We start from the raw sequence: 20,428 nt of genomic DNA, 5'->3' as shown, positions 1-20,428 counted from the left end.
GCTAATAGCGTAAAGTGGACTTCAAGAAATCGTTGCCATAGCTTTTGATGCCTAAGCCTGAATGCTGGCAACACAATTTTTTTTTTTTTTTAAATAAACAGTTGGCAAGTTGAGTCTCCTGAAGTTTTTATGGGAAGAGAAAACAGTGTCAACAAAATAATCCAGACAGATCTATGCCATTATGTAGGAGTATACCAATGGTAAAAACACAGCAAATAGGCAGCTGCTAGCCAGAGAGGGTCATTAGCCCTAACAGCCTTAAACCAGATTTTCAGAGACCACAACTGGAATTTATTACTTGGGATACTAAGAACAGACATGTCTGACATTGGCTCATTACTTTTCAGTTCTTTCTTGTTCTGGTTGTGTCATTTTAAAATCAGCACAAAAATAATGTAAGACTTGAGCCAAGTACATCTATTATACAAAGCTTTGATTATTTGTCATCATTAAGTTAAAGCTCAAAATACTTTCTAAATTTATCAGAGGAGAAAAAATGCTAGTTTTACTTTTTCTTCCCTGCCACACAGAAGGCTCTTCTGTGTCATTAGGGAAGACAGATTTATGTTTCTGTGTAAAAGAACCAAAGATGATGACACAAGGATATCTTTTTTGTTCTGCAAGATACAGTCAGAGAAAACAGGCCAGAGATCAAGAGGGCAGCAGTCAGTGTCAGAACTAATTACTGTAGAAACGCCATTTTTTTAAAAAAAAGCCAAGAAAGAGGCATAGAGGCCTTGTTTTCGCTTGTGTAAGACTGGGTATCCAGTTTTGTGGTCCCAGTTCTCCTTGTCTGTGTCCTAAAAGGCCCTGGAGTCCAGTCCTGGGAATGCAGCCTCACTATGCAGTTCCCACACTGACATTCTTGTTTTCTCACTTCCCACTTGCTGAAAAAGGAGAGCTGATTTCTAATCTACAAAGCAAAAGGTCTAATACAATTTGCCACATAAAAGTCTTCCCTGAAGTCCACTTCACTTGGAATACTAAGTATCAAAATCCAAGTTAATTTAGAAACCCTCCATGCAGAAGTGATTTTCCTCACCATTAGTTAGTACTTTCATGTTTCCCTAATGCAGATGTTTCACTCATAAGAGCTTCGAGTTTCTCTTACCATTGATAATAGCTGTTAGACTCTGAAACCGGTTTTTTTTATGCTTACCTGTCATATAAGTAATTTCCTAATTCTGATACAGAATTTCTGTAATTTTAGTTACAGATTGGTTGTTATTAATAATAACAACCAATAATAATATTGGTTGTTAAATGGGTACTGATTTACTGTAGTTGAGTCATATTTACAATAAATGAATGAAATCAAATACAATGGTTATGTGTTCAAATAGATAATGTATGATGGGTATATTACTGTTTAGCCACTAGCATCCTGAAAGATATTGATTATTTTAAATCTTTTTTCTTGATTTTAAATGCTGTAAAGTGTGAAAATCAAGTTTCCTGGGTGGTGTGTGTTAAATCCTTACATACCTCCCCATTGTTGAAATATTCAGTTACATTCTAGTGCACCATGTACTTGTAATAAAAAGATTATTGTTGGACTCTTACAGGGGGATCCAGGAGAGAAAGGGCCCCCAGGTCCTCCTGGAGCTGTTGGAACTCCACTGCCTCCTGTAAAAGGTTGTATCTATTTTTGACTAGTCTTTGTGCTGTATGAAGTGCAGGACCAGGTGTGTGAAACTGCTCACTAGAGGTGCAGGGGACAGAATCCTAAAACATTCCTAGTGGCTACAGGTTGTGTTTGTGGGTTTGGCCTCATTTTTTGTGTTTGTCTTGCTGATTTTCCTGGAACTACATTAAACATGCAAGTGGCAGATTAAAGGTTTGTGTGCGAGATCTTCACGCAGACAGTCACAACTAGATTTGAGGGACTCTCTCATTATTGGACCTAAGCATATTTACAAAATATCTATAAAAAATAAGCCACTTCTGGTTAATGGACAGCAAATAAGAAAATTTGCCTTCCCATTGTAATTTAAGATTCCTGTTTTCAGTATTGCCACAACACACAGATTTTAGACTACAATCAAACTTCCTGTTGCATAGCAGGGGCAAAGTCCTGGGAATAGTAGCCCCAACAGAATACCTGTCAATTTATTACCTTCCTCCCTAAACCTCAGGCTGGGTTTTAATGCCCCAGCTTCTTTTATCCCCATCTTACTCATTTAATTGGTGAAAAGATATGTGGAAATTTTTATTTAATAGCAGGAAGCTGCGGAGAACAGCCTGGTCTGCTGCCTGCAAGGTTGTGCTTCTGCATCTAATACTTGGAGAGTTTGTCTTATGAGAACATTTCAACAGAGAACTCATTATAAACTGTATTTCTAGTGCAGCATTAGAAATTTCTTGTGATCACATAAGTAAGTTACAACAAAACCCCAGTTCAGCAGAACCTCCCCATTAGACAGAGGCCTCATCCTAAAATAAATTAAATTTTTTCCACAGATTTCCATGGTTTACATACAACGAGCAACCCCATGCTTAATATCACAAGTAATATTCAATCATGTGCATGGTGTGAGTGGGTACAATCTTGAAAGAAAGAGGCCTTTAGCACAGTAGAGAACAGACTACTGCAAATATTTTCTGTTTCCAATTTAATGAAGCTGGTTACATCTCATTCAGGTTTTCTTTATCAGTATGTAATTGCAATTTGAAATTTCATATTTGTAGCAATTTTGAAATTACACTTTTAAAAGTCTGGATAATTTCAGCTAAAGTGATCCTGAAATGACCTCCCTGTGTGTACTGACAACACATGTAATATGAAATCCATATTTATTTTCAATGTTACATGCATTTATTTTGGGCAAACATTTCTCTTAGCATTTTGTAATACACAGCACAAAGATATTTCCACAAAGGGATGAAGAGTCAAAAATGTGCTTATGAAATGGGCTGGAATCCATAGAAAAGTAACCAAATCCTCCCACCTTAAAATTAAATTGTTACACACTTTAAAATGTTTCATAAATTATTTTACTTTTGTGTAGTTTCCAAATTATAATTTTGGTTGCAGCTTAATTTAGATTTAAGCTGTCGATTCTGTCAGGTGTTCAACTCACGTGTTTCTGTAATTCTCTGCAGGCCCACGAGGAGATCCTGGATTTCCAGGTCCTGTTGGTGAAATGGGGTCAGTTGGACCAATTGGTCCTTCAGGCCTTGTAGGAAGACCAGGATATGATGGAACAAGTAAGAGAAATAGAGGAGAAGTGTGAACTACACACCAGAACGAAAGAAAACAGCTGAAAGAAAACTGTTCTTTATTCTTGCTTGATGCAAGTTACCAACTGTAAAGACTGTTCAGTAAAAATATTAATTCAGCACTTAATAGCCAGAAAAAGAAACAAAATGATCCAAGCAGGACATTAGGAATGACTAGAAAATGAACAGAAGACCAAGGAGAATACTACCATGGTAAACTCCTAGTATAACTGTGTCTGGAGTGCCGTGCTTAAAATTTCTGCTCTCCATCTCAAAAAGATATGAAGGGATGTGCTGGGGATGGCTTTGGTCTTTATAAGGAGCTGGAGTAACTGGGATGTCTGGAAAAGAGATAATGAAGGGAAGGAGGAAAAGAAGCATTTGAAGATCTACAGCAGGAACCTCTTTTCTTGTGGATACTGAAAAACCTAAGGATTTGGATTCAGGCATTAGTTATATAGAAGCTGTTTTTCAGGACAGTCCTGGATGGTCTGGAGTTCCCTTGATATCTCACATTAATGCTGTTTGAGCTGTTTCCCTTTCTTTTTCTTTTTTTTTTTTCAGGTCTTCCTGGCCTGCCAGGAGTAAGTGGGGAACCAGGACCTCAGGGTTTTCAAGGGGACCCTGGTTTGCCTGGAATAGGTGAATTAATCCCAGGAAGACCAGGATTTCCTGGACCACCAGGCCTACCAGGGCAGCCAGGAAGACAAGGCTTACCTGGACTACCCAGTAGGTTCAATTTATATAACAAAAACAGACTTCTGCAGATTAATAGATCCATTGCTTTTGTTGGTGCTACAAATGCAGAGAAGTGAAAAGTGTATTTTGACAGCTATTTCAAAGTTTACATGAGATGCTGAAAAGATAGTTTTCCTATTAGCTTTTGATCAGCGAGATTTCAAGATTTTCATAGTTTTCTGGGTGATTTAAACCCACAAAAGCAACATACATATTGAAATTATGAACATATTAAGAATATACTACCTGAAGTTAAAATACTGAGGAAGAAACACCAATCTGCATCCTTTAGAAAAGAAAAAAGTAAAGTTTTAAGTAGAAAAAAATAGCAGTGGCAATGAGAAGCAATGTGTCAACATCAGCTCTAGCCATACTGTCTGTTGCAGTATAATCTATAAGCAACAACTTGTAAAGCATTTAATAAGATCTTTAACTTTTCATGTTAGAATAACAAGAGAATGGAGAGGAGGACACATGACCTAAGCTGTTGAAATAGTAAACCTGATTTATACTGGCTGGAAAATTTGTTTTTTTCAAAGGTGTAATCTGTACTGATAGAGGGATCCCTGGAGAACCTGGAGCAAAAGGTCAGATAGGCCTTCCAGGAAGAAAAGGTGCAAAAGGAGAGAAGGGTAAGTTGGTCTGGATAAAAACAATTTGAGTACAAAACCTTTTCCAGGAGTGTCAAATATAAATATGCAAGAAGTTCATGGTAACGTGAAGGATGAGGCCCGTCAATGTACAGAGTTACACGGTCTGTTGGCGTTGGGGCATCTGAGTCAGCAGAGTCCTATTTTAGTGCAGAGTTACTCAGCACTGTAAAGGGAGACTGATAATCCTCTCCAGGTGAGATAACATGAGATAAAATGGTCTGTGCACTACTCACACAGAAAATAAAAAGGACAACATTATTTTTTGTGTATTAATTTTGCAACTTTCAATGTAATTTTGACACTTGCATGTAGGAAGTCAAGGCCTCTGCTCATGTAGTGCTGGTCCTCCTGGTCCCCGTGGTGTGCAAGGACCTCCAGGTACTCAAGGAAGGAAAGGACAAATGGGATACCCTGGAAGACATGGAGAAAAGGGTGACCCAGGCTTATCTGGTGCAGTGGGACCACCAGGGCTCCCTGTGAGTATCATGAGCTTCAGTAAACAACATCAAGTTACGTCTCAACTCAGGAGGCATTTAAACAGAATGGTGGAGAAAGTGCCCCAGAAAACTATCTGGAACTTTTATCTACTTTAGTTTATTACAGTCTAGTAAAACAAGCTTTTGCTTTTGGGAGCAGACTTACTTTTTTTAATGTGCTTCATATAGTTTATCTTAGTCCCCAAAGTGAGCAATAATTCAAAACACCACTTAATCTAACTGCTTTAGGAATACAGTATATGGTAATTTATTGGTTTTGCTGTGATTTTGACCTACTTCTTCTGGTCTAACATATGGAATGTACATCCAGAATGCTGCATGCCAAGATGATGCCAAATAGAAGGGTTTTTTAATATACTCTCTCGTGTGAGAAAGGGTTTTCTTTGAAAATTTAGGTAGATATGCCCTGCTTTATAACTGTTGAATTATGGTTGGGTTTTTGGGTTGTTCTGAGGGGTGTCTTTAGAGGGGGTTTTGTGCCTTTTTTGTTGTTCTTGGTTGGTTTTTATTTTTTTTGTGATTTAGGTTTGTTTTAATAGCGGGTGGAACTGTTTTTTCACATAAGGAATTGCTTAAAAGTTTCCAGAAAATGTTCTTTCAATAGAAAAAAAACCAAACAAATGTATTGTGAGTCTGAAAGAAGGAGGTGGAAAGGCTCTCATTCAAGTTCCAATAGTTTCCTTAGAAGGTTTTAATTTTCTCTCTTTTTTTTTTTCTTAAAACCCTATTACCTGAGTGGTGTATGTAAGATTCTGATGTTTTTATTACTTCTGAGAGTATGTTCTAGCTCTTGTGGCTCTGAAGTAAGGCTTGAAGCCTTGTTCTGAGCTTTGCTGTTCTTAGGTTACTTGAATTGAGAAACAAGGACAAAATAATCACTCTGGAAGGAAATAATTCACTTCAGTACAGAAGTGCTTTGGTCTAATAGATCATTTTTCTGCTCTTTTTTCTTCCCAAATATTTAATTATCTTTTCAGACACTAATAATTGATCACTGCCTACTTGAAGATCTAGACGTTGTACCAAATAGTCACTTCTAGCTTCAGATACACATTTTTCAGAAATCTGCTGTCCGATTTAAAATTGTCAATCATATTATAACTCCTTTTGCTCCACCTATTTTTAAGGGAAAGATTTTGAGTAACAGAGGAAGCTGCCTAAGTAATATCCCAGTTTTTGTACCTTGGTGGCCTTTTACTTCTGTGTAAATTTCACGTGGTTAAATGTACTGATCTACTTGTACTGTTGCAAGATCAGACCTTGACCAATGATGAAATGGAAAGTGTACCCTGCTTGGACAGCTGAAAGCAAAAATCAGCATAAAAATATAGAAAAGTATTTATTTTCCCCTCTAAACCTGTCAAAACATATATTGATCTAAGAATATGATGTACCTAACTAGATGAAATTTTTTATTGGTGGCTTTGTGGGTTTTCATTCAGAAAGAAAAGCATCGCTTACTTCCTGCTATGTTCCGTTCTGGGAGGACAGCCTCATCCAGTAGTCACCACCCTCCAGAGATTCCCTTCCTCAGTGGATTGTGGGTTGACATCTGCAGTGGGAAGAGTTCATGAATCATTTATCTCTTGATATTACGTTTGCAGTCCCACATCTGTGCAGCCATGGGCCCAGTGCTTCTGGCATTACAATTTCTTTCAGTGTATCTGTGAATGTGGCAGAGTCAGCCTGAAAAGGCCATGTGCCATTCACACTCGTCTTTTTGACCATCAAAAGAGAAAAGTGCATCCTTTTGGTTACTTTAATTGGTCTTTTTTAGGGAGACCATGCAAGAGATAGATATCTAATTTTCCTTTCAATTCCCACTTCAATTCCTTGCTGGAGATAACTGGCAACTCTTTTCTTTGTCAATGATAAGGGGACTCCTGGTTCTGCTGGACAGCATGGGGAAAAAGGAGAGAGGGGTGATCCAGGAAGAGTTAGAATAAAAGGTAAATACACATTTTACCATTAACCATTTTTTTTCCTATATGATATCTAGGCAGTAGTGTGAGAAAAATATTAATTTACTCTTTATTAAATGCATTAGCTCAGTAAGTTACTGAAACCTAGAGGGCATGTATATCCAAACTGCTCTCTTGGTACCATCTCTTCTTGCTAAACACAAGATCAACATAGTGTTTTGTGGTTTTTTTCACTGTAGTTAAGCCATAAAACAGTTTTAACAGCATGTTATTAATGCCAACAAATGACTTTTCATGTCATGCAGTTGACAATTGGGGTCTTCCAGAGGTCTGTACAGCAAAGACTAAGCATACTGTGAAATAGTGTGAAAGCATAAAGAAATGCTATTGTACAGAAGCCACCTTCTGAAGTGTCATATACCAATAACATAGCTGCTATCTCAAATTAGGCCTCCAACATCCTTCTTGGGAAAACATCAGACTCAATGACTATTCGGATTCCTCTGTTTCTAAAAATTGCTCTTGACCAGGCATTGAAGAGAAACAATAGGCCACCAGTTGCACAACTGGAATTCTTGTAATTAAATAGATCAAAACCTCTCCACAGTTATGGTTATGATTTGCAAAAGCAAAAGAAACAGAGAACAATCAATAAATTACAGCAATCTGATGGCAAAGCTTAGTTAGAAAAGCTAAAACAGTTATTCACAGAAGATTGTGCTTCTTATTGTTTATAAAATGTTAGCTTAGCTTTGGATGCCTGTGGTTTTTTTACAGATGTTGGAGCAGGGAAAAACATTTGCTTTTGTTTGCAAAGGATTTCTTGACACAGCAGAATGAATCTTTGTGTTAGAATAGTTTTACTGTCCTTGATGCAAAAGTTACTTTTTCATAAATATTGGTGCAAGAGAAATCCACAGTGTGGGGGAAAAAAATTAAAGCCTTTGGGGAATATTGATGCAAATATTCTGCATCATATGGTACTGCTATATCCTGACTTCACTAAAATCAAGTGTAAATCTATGACCTGTTTCAATAGTAAATATTTTAACTCTATGTATAGAATGGACAAAAGCCACATTCCTGTGGTGCCTGTGAACATGTTCTTTACAGAGAGATCAAGTTTTTCCATCAGGTATCCAACTACAAACTGCCTTCCTAAACCTAAAATGCCTCATTAAGGAATATGAATTCAAGGACGGGGAATTATCATGAAGATAGAACACCTAGAATTTCCTTAAGCAGAAATACCTCCTTCCCCTAAAATTACAGCAAATATTATTTTTTCCCAAAAAATACTTTAAGGATTAAAAGGTGAAAGAGGACCTGCTGGGCTTCCAGGATTTCCAGGCCAAAGAGGTCTTGATGGCAGAGATGGGGAATTAGGATTACCAGGGGAAAAAGGAGCTGAGGTATGTTTGACTTCCCCAGATTTTTTCCATTTCAATTAACATATTATCTTATGAAAGGTTATGAAAGTTTTTATCCATTAAAAAATTAGCTTCTTGTAAGTATTACTGTTTATTTTGGCATTCCTGAATATAATCTCTCCATATACTATGTGCCAATATAAAGGGGTTAGGAAACAAAAAATACACAAACCCCTTTGTTCCTATTGCCTTTGAATATTTAAAAATACTAATGTCATCCATGTAGTCTTTCTATTGTGAAAGTGTTTCTCCAAATAATTCTCTAACATGCTTTTTCATGATCAGAGAGAGGAGAGAAATTATCTCTTGTTACTTCTTACCAAGAATTTTTAATTTCAGGGTGATTCTGGAGTAGCAATTCCGGGTGAGAAAGGATTCCCTGGGCTCCCAGGACCTCCTGGGGTAAAAGGCCAGATGGGATTGCCTGGTTTGGGGCTTCCTGGGCCTCCAGGAGCCAGAGGTAGCCCCGGAGACCTTGGTGATACGGGTGATGTTGGGCCACCTGGTCCAAAAGGCCAGAAAGGTAATTTTGAATGTCTAAGTTAAGAATGAAATAACAAAATATGTTTGGATGTTTGGTGGCATCCATTATGGTTTAATATGTATTATTCTATATGCATAGCTATGTGTATACATATAGTTCTATTCATTTAGGGTGAAAATAATATTAATTTATAGGAAAACACGATTTATAATTAAAGCTTGGCTAGGTTTTTGTTTATAAAAATGTTTAGCAAAAAAACATCTACATCAGCTATAGATAGAATTGAAATGGAAATATTTCATTCCTGCAGTAGAGAGTATTCTAAGACAAATTGCCATGACAATTAAAAAAGAGTTTGTCTTTAAAAAATACAACTGTATTACAATTCAAAATATTACCAGTGTTCTATAGTAAGTATCAAAAAATACATATTTTAAGATTCCCCATCAAAACTTCAGTAATATGGAAGTAAAAATGTGCATAAACAGCCACTTCACATTTGCACATGTGGTTGGGTAGTTCCCCATTTATATTACAGTAAGTGTTCAGACTCCAGCTAATCTAAAATCAAATGAATTTCTTCTCCCTCTCACTTCAGGTGAAACTGTCTGCATTACATCACCATATCCTGGAAATCCAGGTCCCCCGGGTTTTAAAGGTGTTCAAGGTATGTTCATGCATAGAAGAATTTTTGATTTCTACTGAAATGGAGTTTTAAGTTTCTAATTAAAGAAAAGAGCTATTCTAAAAATCTACACTATTCTATTTTTTTAACTAATTTTGTTTCAAAATGTAGAACTGCAATCACACAGGAATGTACTCTTTTAGAATCAAGGGTCAGACAGCTGCAGTTTGCACCATCAGAAGGCGTGCAGGCAGCCCCCATGTAAATAATTAAATCAAGATAGCTTCAAATTCTGTCCTGCCTCAATGGAAATGCATGAGATTGTAAAATATGTCTGGAGTCGGATAAGTCCTAGAGTATGTACATCAGGAGAAAGAGATGTGCAAGGCAAAGATATGCTGCAAGTCTGTAATTTCTAAAACTGTATGGCTCATGGCAGCTTGCAATTGAGCCCTAAAATCTCAACACTTATCACCATTACTTCAACTTAACTTAAATTCAAAGAACTCACCCAGGAACTGGCAAAATGTTGCTTGTGATCGCGTCCAAGACATTTGAAATATCCCAGCAAATTCAGAGGAAATGGAGATAGTGGATTTTCAAGCTGGTATTACACATCTCCCTGACATCAGTGTTGTGGATGGGAGCAAAAATTTTTACAGACATGAAAGAACAGTGATGAGTGAACTAAGCTCATCCACACCATTCCAGAAGCAGGACACAGAACAGAAGAGTATAAGAACTTGAGCTGACACCTGTCATTCACTAGGTTAACACTGTTCATGGCCTGTAACATTAAAATGTTGTAGGAAATATTTTTTTCCTAGTTGACATTGATGATTTGAAGTCTGCTGTTAATGGAATAGGGAACATGTTAATTTAGAAAAACAGCATTTGTTTATGACTTGGGCAGTGGATCTTGCCCAAAAGAAATTAAATCAGCTTGTTTTCAAGGTATATGAATTTGTATGGGATAAAGATAAAATCCTTAGATTACACATTTTAGTGTTCTGACAGCTTTTTTTTGTATTTCCTTTTTATTTCCAGGACAAAAGGGTTTAAAAGGACTCCCTGGGCATCCTGGACCAAATGGCTTTGATGGGCAAAAAGGCCATCGAGGAAGGCCAGGAGCAGGAATCCCTGGGCCAGAAGGTGAATTGTGCTTTTCCTGATCTGGGAGAGCTGCTGTAATGCACGTTGTCATGTTATAATGCATACATGCAGGGAAAGGTAGGGTAGGGTAGGGTAAAGTAGAATTGAACTGAAATGAGTAGTTCAGTGTCCAGAGAGCAAAGGCATTGAACTGGACAAAGTGGCAGCAGTCAAGACAGATGCTGCCCCAAAGAAAACCCCTGTCACTTCCCACAGGAATTACCTCCTTCAGTCTCCATGTATACTATAAATATAACTATAAATAAGAAACATAAAATTTAATTTATTATGTTATTTTTCTTTGAAAGATGACAATTTAAATCTGGCTGAATTTGGACTACAATGTTTCACAGTTTGGGAGGTGGGGGGTGTAACCAAAACAAAAAACCCTGAACACCTCCTGAATTATGCTTTATTTGAATTTTAAAATCATATTGACAGGCTTTAGAGGCACAGCTGGTGATCCTGGTGATGAAGGTGAAAGAGGAGCTACAATTGATGGCAAAAATGGCCTTCCAGGTCCACCTGGCACAGATGGTCAGAAGGGTCTCCCAGGTGACACCACATATGGCCCTCCAGGAATCCCAGGCAACAGGGGACTGCCAGGACCCCCTGGTGCTCAGGGAGCAAGGGGCAATCCAGGCATTCCTGGACTTCAAGGTATGGGCCAGTTTCTATGAAACACTTCTACATGTTCAAAGGACAGAATCTGAGCAAAAAGTGCTCCTGGTTCAGAGAAAACTTCCTCTCACTCAGATCCATAATGGTGACTGTGGACTGTACTCCCTGTTTTTACATTTACATTTTGCTGTTCGCTGCAGTGATGTCTCCACAGCACCGCGTCCTTCCCACCCCACTGAGGATATTGCTGTTTCCTTTTACAGGTGTTCCTTTTGCCTGGCCCTAAGCAGATACACCCATCCTTCAGTGCAGGGAACACCTCTAGATCTGACTCAGTGCTGTGCACCTCGTGCAGGCCAGTGAGCTACCCCCATTCTGCTCCTACACATCAGAAACTCTCTTCTGTACCTATATATGAGGGTTGAATTTGTCTTTGTTCCTTAAAGAAAGAAGTTCTCCACAACAGACAATTCTAAACTGCAGAAGATCATCACTTTTCACAAACAATGTGAAAACTACAGGATAAATAATATACTATAGTAACTGAACATGTACATTTCAAAATTAAAACTAGGAATTCTGAGAGACAGTGAGTAATGGAACTAACAATGTTTTTCTTCCAGGACAACCTGGCACCCCAGGATTTCCAGGTGCCAAAGGTTTTAGAGGCCCAGAAGGTGATATAGGAGCACCAGGCTGTCCAGGCTTCCCTGGCTCACCATGTGTCCCAGGCTTACCAGGACCACCTGGACTCAGAGGTGTCATGGGCCTGCCAGGACCTCAAGGTACACAACAGCCAGCTGGTTGCCTCACAGCTCTAAGCTTTGTACATATTTTCTGCCAGATTTAATCACATGGTTTTTGTGGCTGGCATGACAGATGTTTCCATGGGGGCTGCTCATTACTGGGGGTATACACTGTGTTCTGGACATTTTTTAAACTCAAGGAATGTAGACTGTGCATCTCAGGTGTATCCCAACTTCCCTTCTCAAGCTGTTCCTTAACTGGCCAAACCACTGTGGGTTCACTGTAAGTAATAAACAAAGATCTTATCTGTTGTCCTGAGTAACTTAACTGAGCTCCTGTCATTACTGTGGTGCTTTTATCTTCCTTACTCTTCAATGGAAGTGTTATTTAGGGAGAGCTGGGAGACACATCTATCAAAAGTATTTACAAATTAGTAGGGATTTTTCACAGTGCTGTTCTATTGTCTGTCACTAAAGAAATACAAGTAAACAAACATTCCAATTGAAAAATACAGGCAGGGCCAGGACTACAGCATAGTGATAAAAAGGTTGCAACTTATTCTGCCATGTTTGATGATCTTCAAATTTATACCAAATCTATCACTTTCTACTTTTTATATACAATTGCTTAACTTTTGCCTGCATTTACATACATAGATTAAAGCTTTCTTTCTCAGGCTTGCCAGGCTTTAAAGGTCAGAGGGGAGACAGGGGCCTGGCTGGGTCACCTGGAATCAAAGGTCTCAAAGGCTCTCTGGGCTCACGAGGTCTCCCAGGTCCTCCAGGCACACGAGGTCCCCCAGGGCTTCCAGGCAATAATGGACCCATTGGCTTCCCAGGAGAAACAGGTATGTTAAATATCCTGCAGACCACGTCACCTGTAAGTTCTCTTGTAGAGGGAGTCCTTTCTACTTCTGTCAAGGTTAAGAAGTACTTTGCACCCACCTCCCTTTCCAGCTTCAAGAATAAGACTGCAGCAGGGTAGAGTCAATAACCATAGAACTATCCATTGTTCTTTCTCTTATGATAAAAACAAATGGATGAATATAGTTTGATGTGTCTTGGTGCATCCTGGTACTTTAGTCATTTTACAACAGTGACATATTTCTATATATTATTTCCTGACTGTTTGTTATAGGTTGTAATATGCTATAATAAAAGGAATATGTTTAGGGTTAACAGAATCCCTTGGGTGGCAGTTCTGAGGAGCAAATGAGTCCAGGAAGGCTGAAAATTCTTCAAGAAAGAAATTTTTAAGGCGTGGGAACAAGCCATCCCATGCGCTGAAAGACGAGCCAGCGAGGAAGACGAGCAGCTGGGCTGAACAGAGTTTTAGCTGAACTCAGGAAAAAAGGGACAGTGTATCAAGTTTGGAAGAAGGGACAGGCAATTCAGGAGGACAGTGGTGTCTTTGATTTTCTCCCCCCATAACCCTAAGGGTTCAAAGTGCAACCAGAACTCAATCTGGCTACTGCTGTAAAAGACAATATGAATGCTTCTATAAATACATTAGCAGCAAAAGGAGGAGTAAGGATTATCTCCATGTTTTAGTGGATGGAAGGGGGAAAACATAGTGACAAAGGATGAGGAAAAGGCTGAGGTCTTTTTTGCCTCCGTCTTTAATGGCAAGCCCAGCTGTTCTATGGGTACCAGCCTCCTGAGCTGGAGGGCAGGGACAGGGAGCAGAATGAATCCCCCATAATCCAGCAGCCACATGCAAGTTCTGGTGGTGTGTTAGGGATAATTGCTTTAGGAGCTTTAGGACTAAGTGTAGCCTAAATCTCCAGGAGCTGACTTGCAGGTACAGGGAGGCAATTTGCTTCAGTGGAATCTGGGTTCAAGATCCTTCAAGGGAAGTTTGACCTTGGCGTGAAGCCATGCTCCAACTATTGGTTCTCTAATTCTACTGATTTCTTAATAAGTCCTTCTAAACATCCTGCTTTTCCTTTATAATATTCCTTAGAATATGACATCAACAGTATAAGCAGACTTAACATGTAAATAAAGCATTTTATATTACCAGGAAGCAAAGGCATTCAAGGACCCCAGGGATTCCCAGGACTTCCAGGAATACAAGGCCCAATGGGAATCCTTGGTGTAAAAGGTGAAGAAGGAAAAATGGGTCTACCTGGGCCTAGTGGAGAATGTGGAGATATGGGAATAAAAGGTTTGTAAAAAATACACTTCACTCTGTAGTTATATTGCTGCTATGTTCAGATTTGTTACTACTGTGTTAAAAATATGTTTAATTTTTATAGGAAAGAGAATAATCATCTGCAAGGTGCAGTCACAGGCAGTTCAGAATTGCTGTCTTTCATAATTTCACAATCTTTCCTAATTCTTCTGATTTAACATCACTGGGTTATGACTGAATTTACAAAAAAACAAGGGAAGGATTGCAAATTCTGTCAGCAGTAAGCCTGCTGAAAAAACAGAGAACCACATTAGTATTTGAAGTCTTTCTCTATTAAGAAAGTCACCACTCAAACTGATTTTCAGGACACATGACTCATGAGAATATATTTATATTCCATGTGTTACTTCCAAGGTGAAAGGGGGCCACCAGGAGACAGCGGCTGTGTTAACCTCCGTCTTGAGAAAGGACAAATGGGGGACCCAGGGTTTCCTGGTGAGCATGGATTGAGAGGTGAAAGAGGTAAGTTCATAAAATAAAGCCCTACATACACACATATTCCTCTGGCATAAATCACTGGTGGTTTTCACAGTGTGGACTCAGGGCTGCAGTAACATCCAGCCACCATGCCATGTTTACAGATTCCTAAACTGGCTGCACAGTTTCTTTGGATCATCAGTAAGGCAATACACCACGAGTGAAAGCATTGCTATATTGAAAATCAGTATCAAACACTGTCTTGACTTGATTGGTCATTATCTTGCTCTTCAATCAACTTCAGGTGAAAAAGGTAATACTGGTTTCAGAGGAACACGAGGATTTCCAGGGAAGAACGGTGTTCCAGGACTGCCAGGTGACCAAGGAGACACTGGAGTGATGGGGTTTCCAGGATCACGGGGTTTGCCTGGACCAAAGGGCCTTCAAGGAATTACAGGTTTTCAAGGAGAACCAGGTGACCAGGTAAACAGAGTGGTAGTGAAGTGTCCTGGATTTTGCAGTTATCTCCTGCCTCTAAGAAATATGATGAGGGGTGCTTGTACTGTACTCCTCATTAGACTCATTACGCACCATGTCTCAGAGAAGAGACAGCCAGTGTAGTAGGAACTGTAAATTCCCTAATGAAACACCAAAGTGCCGTGGTTTCATTTTAGCAGGAACTGTGGTGGGAGCTAGGAAAGGACCTCTCTTAGCTACCTGTTCTGATGTAGTGCTTTGCCATGTAGTTGAAGCCCAGGCTCCACTACACTAAAAAGGGGGGCAAAAAACAGATGCACAATGAAGTCTTTAACATTATTCTTAAGAAAAGATTGACAAACCACTTATCACAGAGATCATAACATAGCAGCAGCACAATTATGCAGTTAATATGTAGCTGTTTCTTCATATCCTGCTCTGTGAAGTGACCAAGGCACTAGGCAAGACAAATCAAATCATCTTTGCCCCAAGCAGAACCCAGGCAAGCAGTGTTGCTCAAGAACAAATACACAAAATGACACAAACATTACATGCAAGTTATAATTCTTACTTCTTTTATGCTGGACAGATTACATGAAGGCAAAAGCACAGTTACTTTCTTAGTGAAGGGACATACTTTTGCTTGTTTTTTTTTAATTTAATTAATTTCTTTGCCGAACATGCTGGTCATTATTCAAAAAGAAAAACAGGGAAATCTACATTTTTTTATTGTGACATCACAATATTTCTGGTTAATGTTTATAGTAAATTTTGGGTAACATACAATAATATTTGGATAATATATGGATACATATTTTATGGTACTTTTTAATTCAAATTATTCAGGCCATCTGTGGGGAAATTAAGCTGTTTGAACCAAGAATGAGAATAAGCTATAAAAGCATAAATTCAAAATTATTGGCAAGTCTAACCTACAGTTTCTTGTTGGTAGCCAGTGTTAGACATTTAGCAAAGACAAGATAGGTTTTTTTAAGCTTAAGATACAGTTTTGCTAAGAGAACCAAATGCTCCTGCAGATCATTCCTGCTACATGTATCTTATGTCAAACATTTTTATTTTGTTGTTTGTTTTTTTTAAATCAGGGTGATACTGGCTTACCAGGAAACCCAGGATATCCAGGACTGACTGGCCCCAAAGGATGTAAAGGTAGTGAGTTTAAATAGACATGCTCTGAAAAGAGCAATATTGTTAGGATATATGTGGGATAGATGGTGAAGACTCATTAGAAAATTATTTTCACTTCTGTCCTTTTTCCCATAAAACATGAACATAATTAGAAAAAAGTCTCACTTACCTGAAGGCAAAAGTTGCATTTCAGTATATTTTTAACCAGCTTCTTCCTTTAAAAGTAGGTATTGTTAATTCAGAAGATAAATTCCTGTCAGATTTCATACAACTTAAAAATTCCATCAAAACCATGAACAAATCCTTATGGATATGGAAAACTTGTCAAATCAAATAAGAAACCATGCAATCAAAGTGAGTTGTCATAAATTGCATGTGCCAAAGCAATTTTCTTTTTGTGTTCTCCTAGCCCATTCTGTAGCTGTTTTTATCTATTAATGACTCTCCTGATCTTAAAACTGTGTCCAACTTTGGTGTTGTGGATGGAAAGGTTGCTTGTGTAAAATGGAAATCATTGTACCTCAACAGGCAAGAGAGGTGACCCAACTCCTCTGCTTGGCACACACGGTCAGAAAGGGCCTCCGGGAGATCCAGGATTGCCAGGTACCTCTGTCTGATTGAAAACAAAATTAGACTTAAAATTTTATTTTCTCTAAGTTTTGTTAGCAGAGGGAGCCCTGCTCCCTGTGCATTTTGAGCCATTCTGTAGCAATAGCTGTTCTTATTTTTTCATTTTTTTTTCTTTAAGGACTCCGTGGATTTCCAGGGGAGAAGGGTTTACCAGGTATCCAAGGACAGCCTGGAAGACCAGGATCCAAGGGTGACCCTGGATATCCAGGGCTACCTGGATTACCAGGTAATTAAAAAATAATGCCATGGAATATCTCAAAAGAGATATGGAACAGGAGAAGGCAGTTGAGGCATCTCTGTGAGGAGGCTGGAGAAATCAGAGAGCATATAATCAGAGGTGGCAGGCATTGAAAGTTATTTCTGTACTATAGCAGCAATTGTCTGCTCAGTCTCAGAGAGCAAGACCCATCAATTCTTCCTAGATCCCCAAACACTTTCAGGTACTGTTGTTAACATAATTGCTGCACAGCATGGGAAAAAAATCAACAGTTTAATGGACTTGCATATTCATCTTTCACTCTCAGGGGCTACAGGTCCTCAAGGATTGCCAGGAGAACCTGGAGAAAAAGGGAAACCTGGAATTTTGGGACCTCCAGGATTGCAAGGGTTGCCTGGATTCCAAGGCAGAAAAGGTGAACTGAATATACAGTGTCATTCCAGTGATAATGTGACAGTACCAGACATAAATACTCTTTCAGTAGTGAAAATGGGAAAGGCCTGTGACTGATTGGAACGCTGGGGTCTCTTAAACTGCTAGAAGACTTAAGCCAGTTCCCATTAACTCTGAGAAGTAACATAAATGCTACTTTGGAAAACTGGGCTACAATCTAAAATGAGTAAGGAAGAAGGTAGAAACAGAGTCTGGCTTAGCTGATGTAACCAACAGCAGAACTTTAGGAACGAAAAAGGAGTTTGCAGTAATTAGCTGTTTCACTTCAGTTATGCTGTGTTCTACATTTTCACCATGGAGTGCCACTGTTACTCTATAAACCCAGCAGACTGCTATGACAGCTTTGTTTTTCAAATTTGTTTTAACAAACTGTGATAACTTGAGTTGCATTTTATTGTTGGTTTTCTTGCTGCTTGTCTGATTTTGGAGTATTTAACATAGAAGTGTTTCTTCCAAATCCTGATTTACACTTCTTGCAATGATTGTTGTGTTTAGATTGAATGTTAGTTCATCTATACAATTGTTTTTGTTGGAGAACATTATTAACTTTTACTATGCTTAGAATTGTAGCAATTGTAAGTTATCAATACTCCATAAAGAAAGTTATCAACTCTTTATCCTGTAATAATAATATATCACTATATTATTATAGTGTGCCTCATAACCAGTTCCCAAACAGGAAGAAGATTAGTGACCCATATCCAGAAACCACAGTAAAGTAACACTTGGGGCTATAAAAAATGGTTAGAGAGGACAATAGATCCACTGTTTCAAGTTCTGCTTAAGGACAAATTGACAAGGTTTCTTACAAATGACTGAAAATTCAAATGAAAAATGGAAACAATTTATGATTGCTTGCAGTAAATAAGCAGTGCTGATTTAAACTGTCATGACAGACTCCCTGCCAGTACATAATGTGCAAGAGAACATTTCAGTGTTGCAAACAATATTTGCTGTAACAAAGGCAGAGATCTGCTGTGGCAGGGATGTCTGAAAGGGGTCAAAAAAGAAAAAAAACCATTCTTCTGCTGAAAACTTCTTCATAATTGATGGGCTCTTTCCTTCTTGCCATAAGACACTTCTTTACTGTGCAGAAGTTATCCCAAGTCCTGCACAGGAATATAACATTAAGAAATGTCCTGCAGAAGGAAAAGTTCAGTCCCAAATGGCAATTCATTAGAGACAGAGCTGCCCACTAAGCTGAGGATTCTGTGTATTGCCAGCATAGCTGAAAAGAAGGTTAATACCTTTGAAACTATACCCAGTAATGAAAACTGACTGATATTTGTATTCCAGTTCAACTGGATATATAGATCTTGGTGCTGTTTTCAACAAGTGCTGGTGCAAGCATTAGAAATGAAATGGGTGATTTGTAGCTAAGTACACGGCCTCGTTAGTCTCATTGGTTTTCAGTTACATTAAAAGTCCTGTACCTGAACTTTTAGATTTTAAAGAACATCTAGATTTAAAAAAAAAAGGAAGTTAAACATCATCTATCAAGGCATAATCCCATTTTCTTTATTACAGTAGTTTTACTAGTTAAGGGCTTAGCCTGGCAAGCCTTACTTGTGTGAGTAATCCTTGATGGAGCAAGTAATACTCAGACCATCACCAGGAGGACTTGTGTGAGTAGGAGCTGAACTGGGCTGTACAACACAGAAACAGTGGTTCATGCTCAGGTCAGCCAATTCAGCTGTACCTAGAAATATGGGACCATAGCAATCCAAAAATCTAGAATTTCAAGTGCTGATATTATAATGGATTGTTGGCAAATGTGTCAGAAATTCCCTGGAAAGCAAGTAAAACCAAGCCATCAATCTTGCCTGAATGAGCCAAGGATCAAAAAAGTTTTTAGTGGTGACCTGGGGGGCCAAAATTAGTTAGGAGTTCTTAATAATTTTAAAATACCACTGTTAAATTCCCCAAAAGCAACTCTTACATAAATTTTAAAACGGGAACATGTCCAAAGCACAAGAAGGCTACAGAAAGCAGGAATGAAAGTTAGAATGTCATGAGAAGTTAAAGAACAGTTAATTGAGGTCATAGAAGATATTATGGGTTGGATTACTAGTATCCCATATTATAACGTAGATTACACAGAGAGTATATTATCAATGTTTTGCAGGTTTTCAAACAATTTTCTGGATTTAAATTTTTTCCAGACTGGTGTTTACTACACACTGGATTTTTTCAATTCATGCTTTGTTAAATTTTATCTAAAATTATTCAACAGTTTCTGAGAACAAAGCTATATGATTATAATTTTTCGTGTGCCTGCTAGAGCTTTTTTATTTTTTCATTCTCAGATGACCCATCTTTGTCTATGAACACTTAAATTTGGCAGGTGAAGCAGCCTGATGAAGGGCATTTCTGCTGCTGTTCCTACAGCAATTTGTCCTTGCCAAATTTTATCAGTTTATAAATTTAAAAAAATATATCCATTCATATGTACTTGAGTAATTAATTCTCCCAAGATGCCTGCTCAGGATACATGGCAGATTGGTGAGCTGTGGGACATGCTGGGATCAAGCACAGGCACCCAACAGTGAACCTTCATCTTCTGTGCCAGGAAGGAGCCAGAGGAAAGGAGACAGACACACAGATAATTCAGGCTTGTGGGAGAAACCCCCTGCAAGTGGACTGGGAATCCTGCCTGGAGAGTCAGGGCAGGGAGAGGGATTGATGGAGAAGAAAAGTAGGCAGAGATGAGCAGCAGAAGTGGGACAGAGACAGGAACAGGCACTGATAGTATCATTGAGGATGATCAGTGTCCCTCTCTGGTGCAAGAGGCATCCCAAGTCTGTTCC

General features: G+C 38.6%; 1 protein-coding gene across 2 annotated transcripts in view; it reads left to right on the top strand.

Annotated features, from left to right (window-relative positions):
- Nucleotides 1–20,428, top strand: part of COL4A4 (collagen type IV alpha 4 chain) — a 63,018-nt gene that overhangs the window by 28,592 nt on the left and 13,998 nt on the right. For both annotated transcript variants that reach the window (XM_086844844.1, XM_086844845.1), the window contains 20 exons: nt 1,566–1,635; nt 3,103–3,207; nt 3,784–3,948; nt 4,497–4,589; nt 4,923–5,086; nt 6,984–7,056; nt 8,335–8,441; nt 8,799–8,982; nt 9,542–9,610; nt 10,616–10,720; nt 11,162–11,380; nt 11,965–12,126; nt 12,765–12,935; nt 14,111–14,254; nt 14,636–14,743; nt 15,003–15,181; nt 16,279–16,342; nt 16,850–16,924; nt 17,070–17,177; nt 17,476–17,583. In XM_086844844.1, the coding sequence (XP_086700970.1) occupies nt 1,566–1,635; nt 3,103–3,207; nt 3,784–3,948; nt 4,497–4,589; nt 4,923–5,086; nt 6,984–7,056; nt 8,335–8,441; nt 8,799–8,982; nt 9,542–9,610; nt 10,616–10,720; nt 11,162–11,380; nt 11,965–12,126; nt 12,765–12,935; nt 14,111–14,254; nt 14,636–14,743; nt 15,003–15,181; nt 16,279–16,342; nt 16,850–16,924; nt 17,070–17,177; nt 17,476–17,583 (2,473 nt within the window). The remainder of the gene's footprint in view (nt 1–1,565; nt 1,636–3,102; nt 3,208–3,783; nt 3,949–4,496; nt 4,590–4,922; nt 5,087–6,983; nt 7,057–8,334; nt 8,442–8,798; nt 8,983–9,541; nt 9,611–10,615; nt 10,721–11,161; nt 11,381–11,964; nt 12,127–12,764; nt 12,936–14,110; nt 14,255–14,635; nt 14,744–15,002; nt 15,182–16,278; nt 16,343–16,849; nt 16,925–17,069; nt 17,178–17,475; nt 17,584–20,428) is intronic.

Source organism: Cyanistes caeruleus, chromosome 10, assembly GCF_971803275.1.
Source record: "Cyanistes caeruleus chromosome 10, bCyaCae1.hap1.1, whole genome shotgun sequence".
NCBI lineage: Eukaryota > Metazoa > Chordata > Aves > Passeriformes > Paridae > Cyanistes > Cyanistes caeruleus.
The sequence above is the reverse complement of the archived record's forward strand: the minus strand, read 5'-3'. Positions and strand labels throughout refer to the sequence as shown.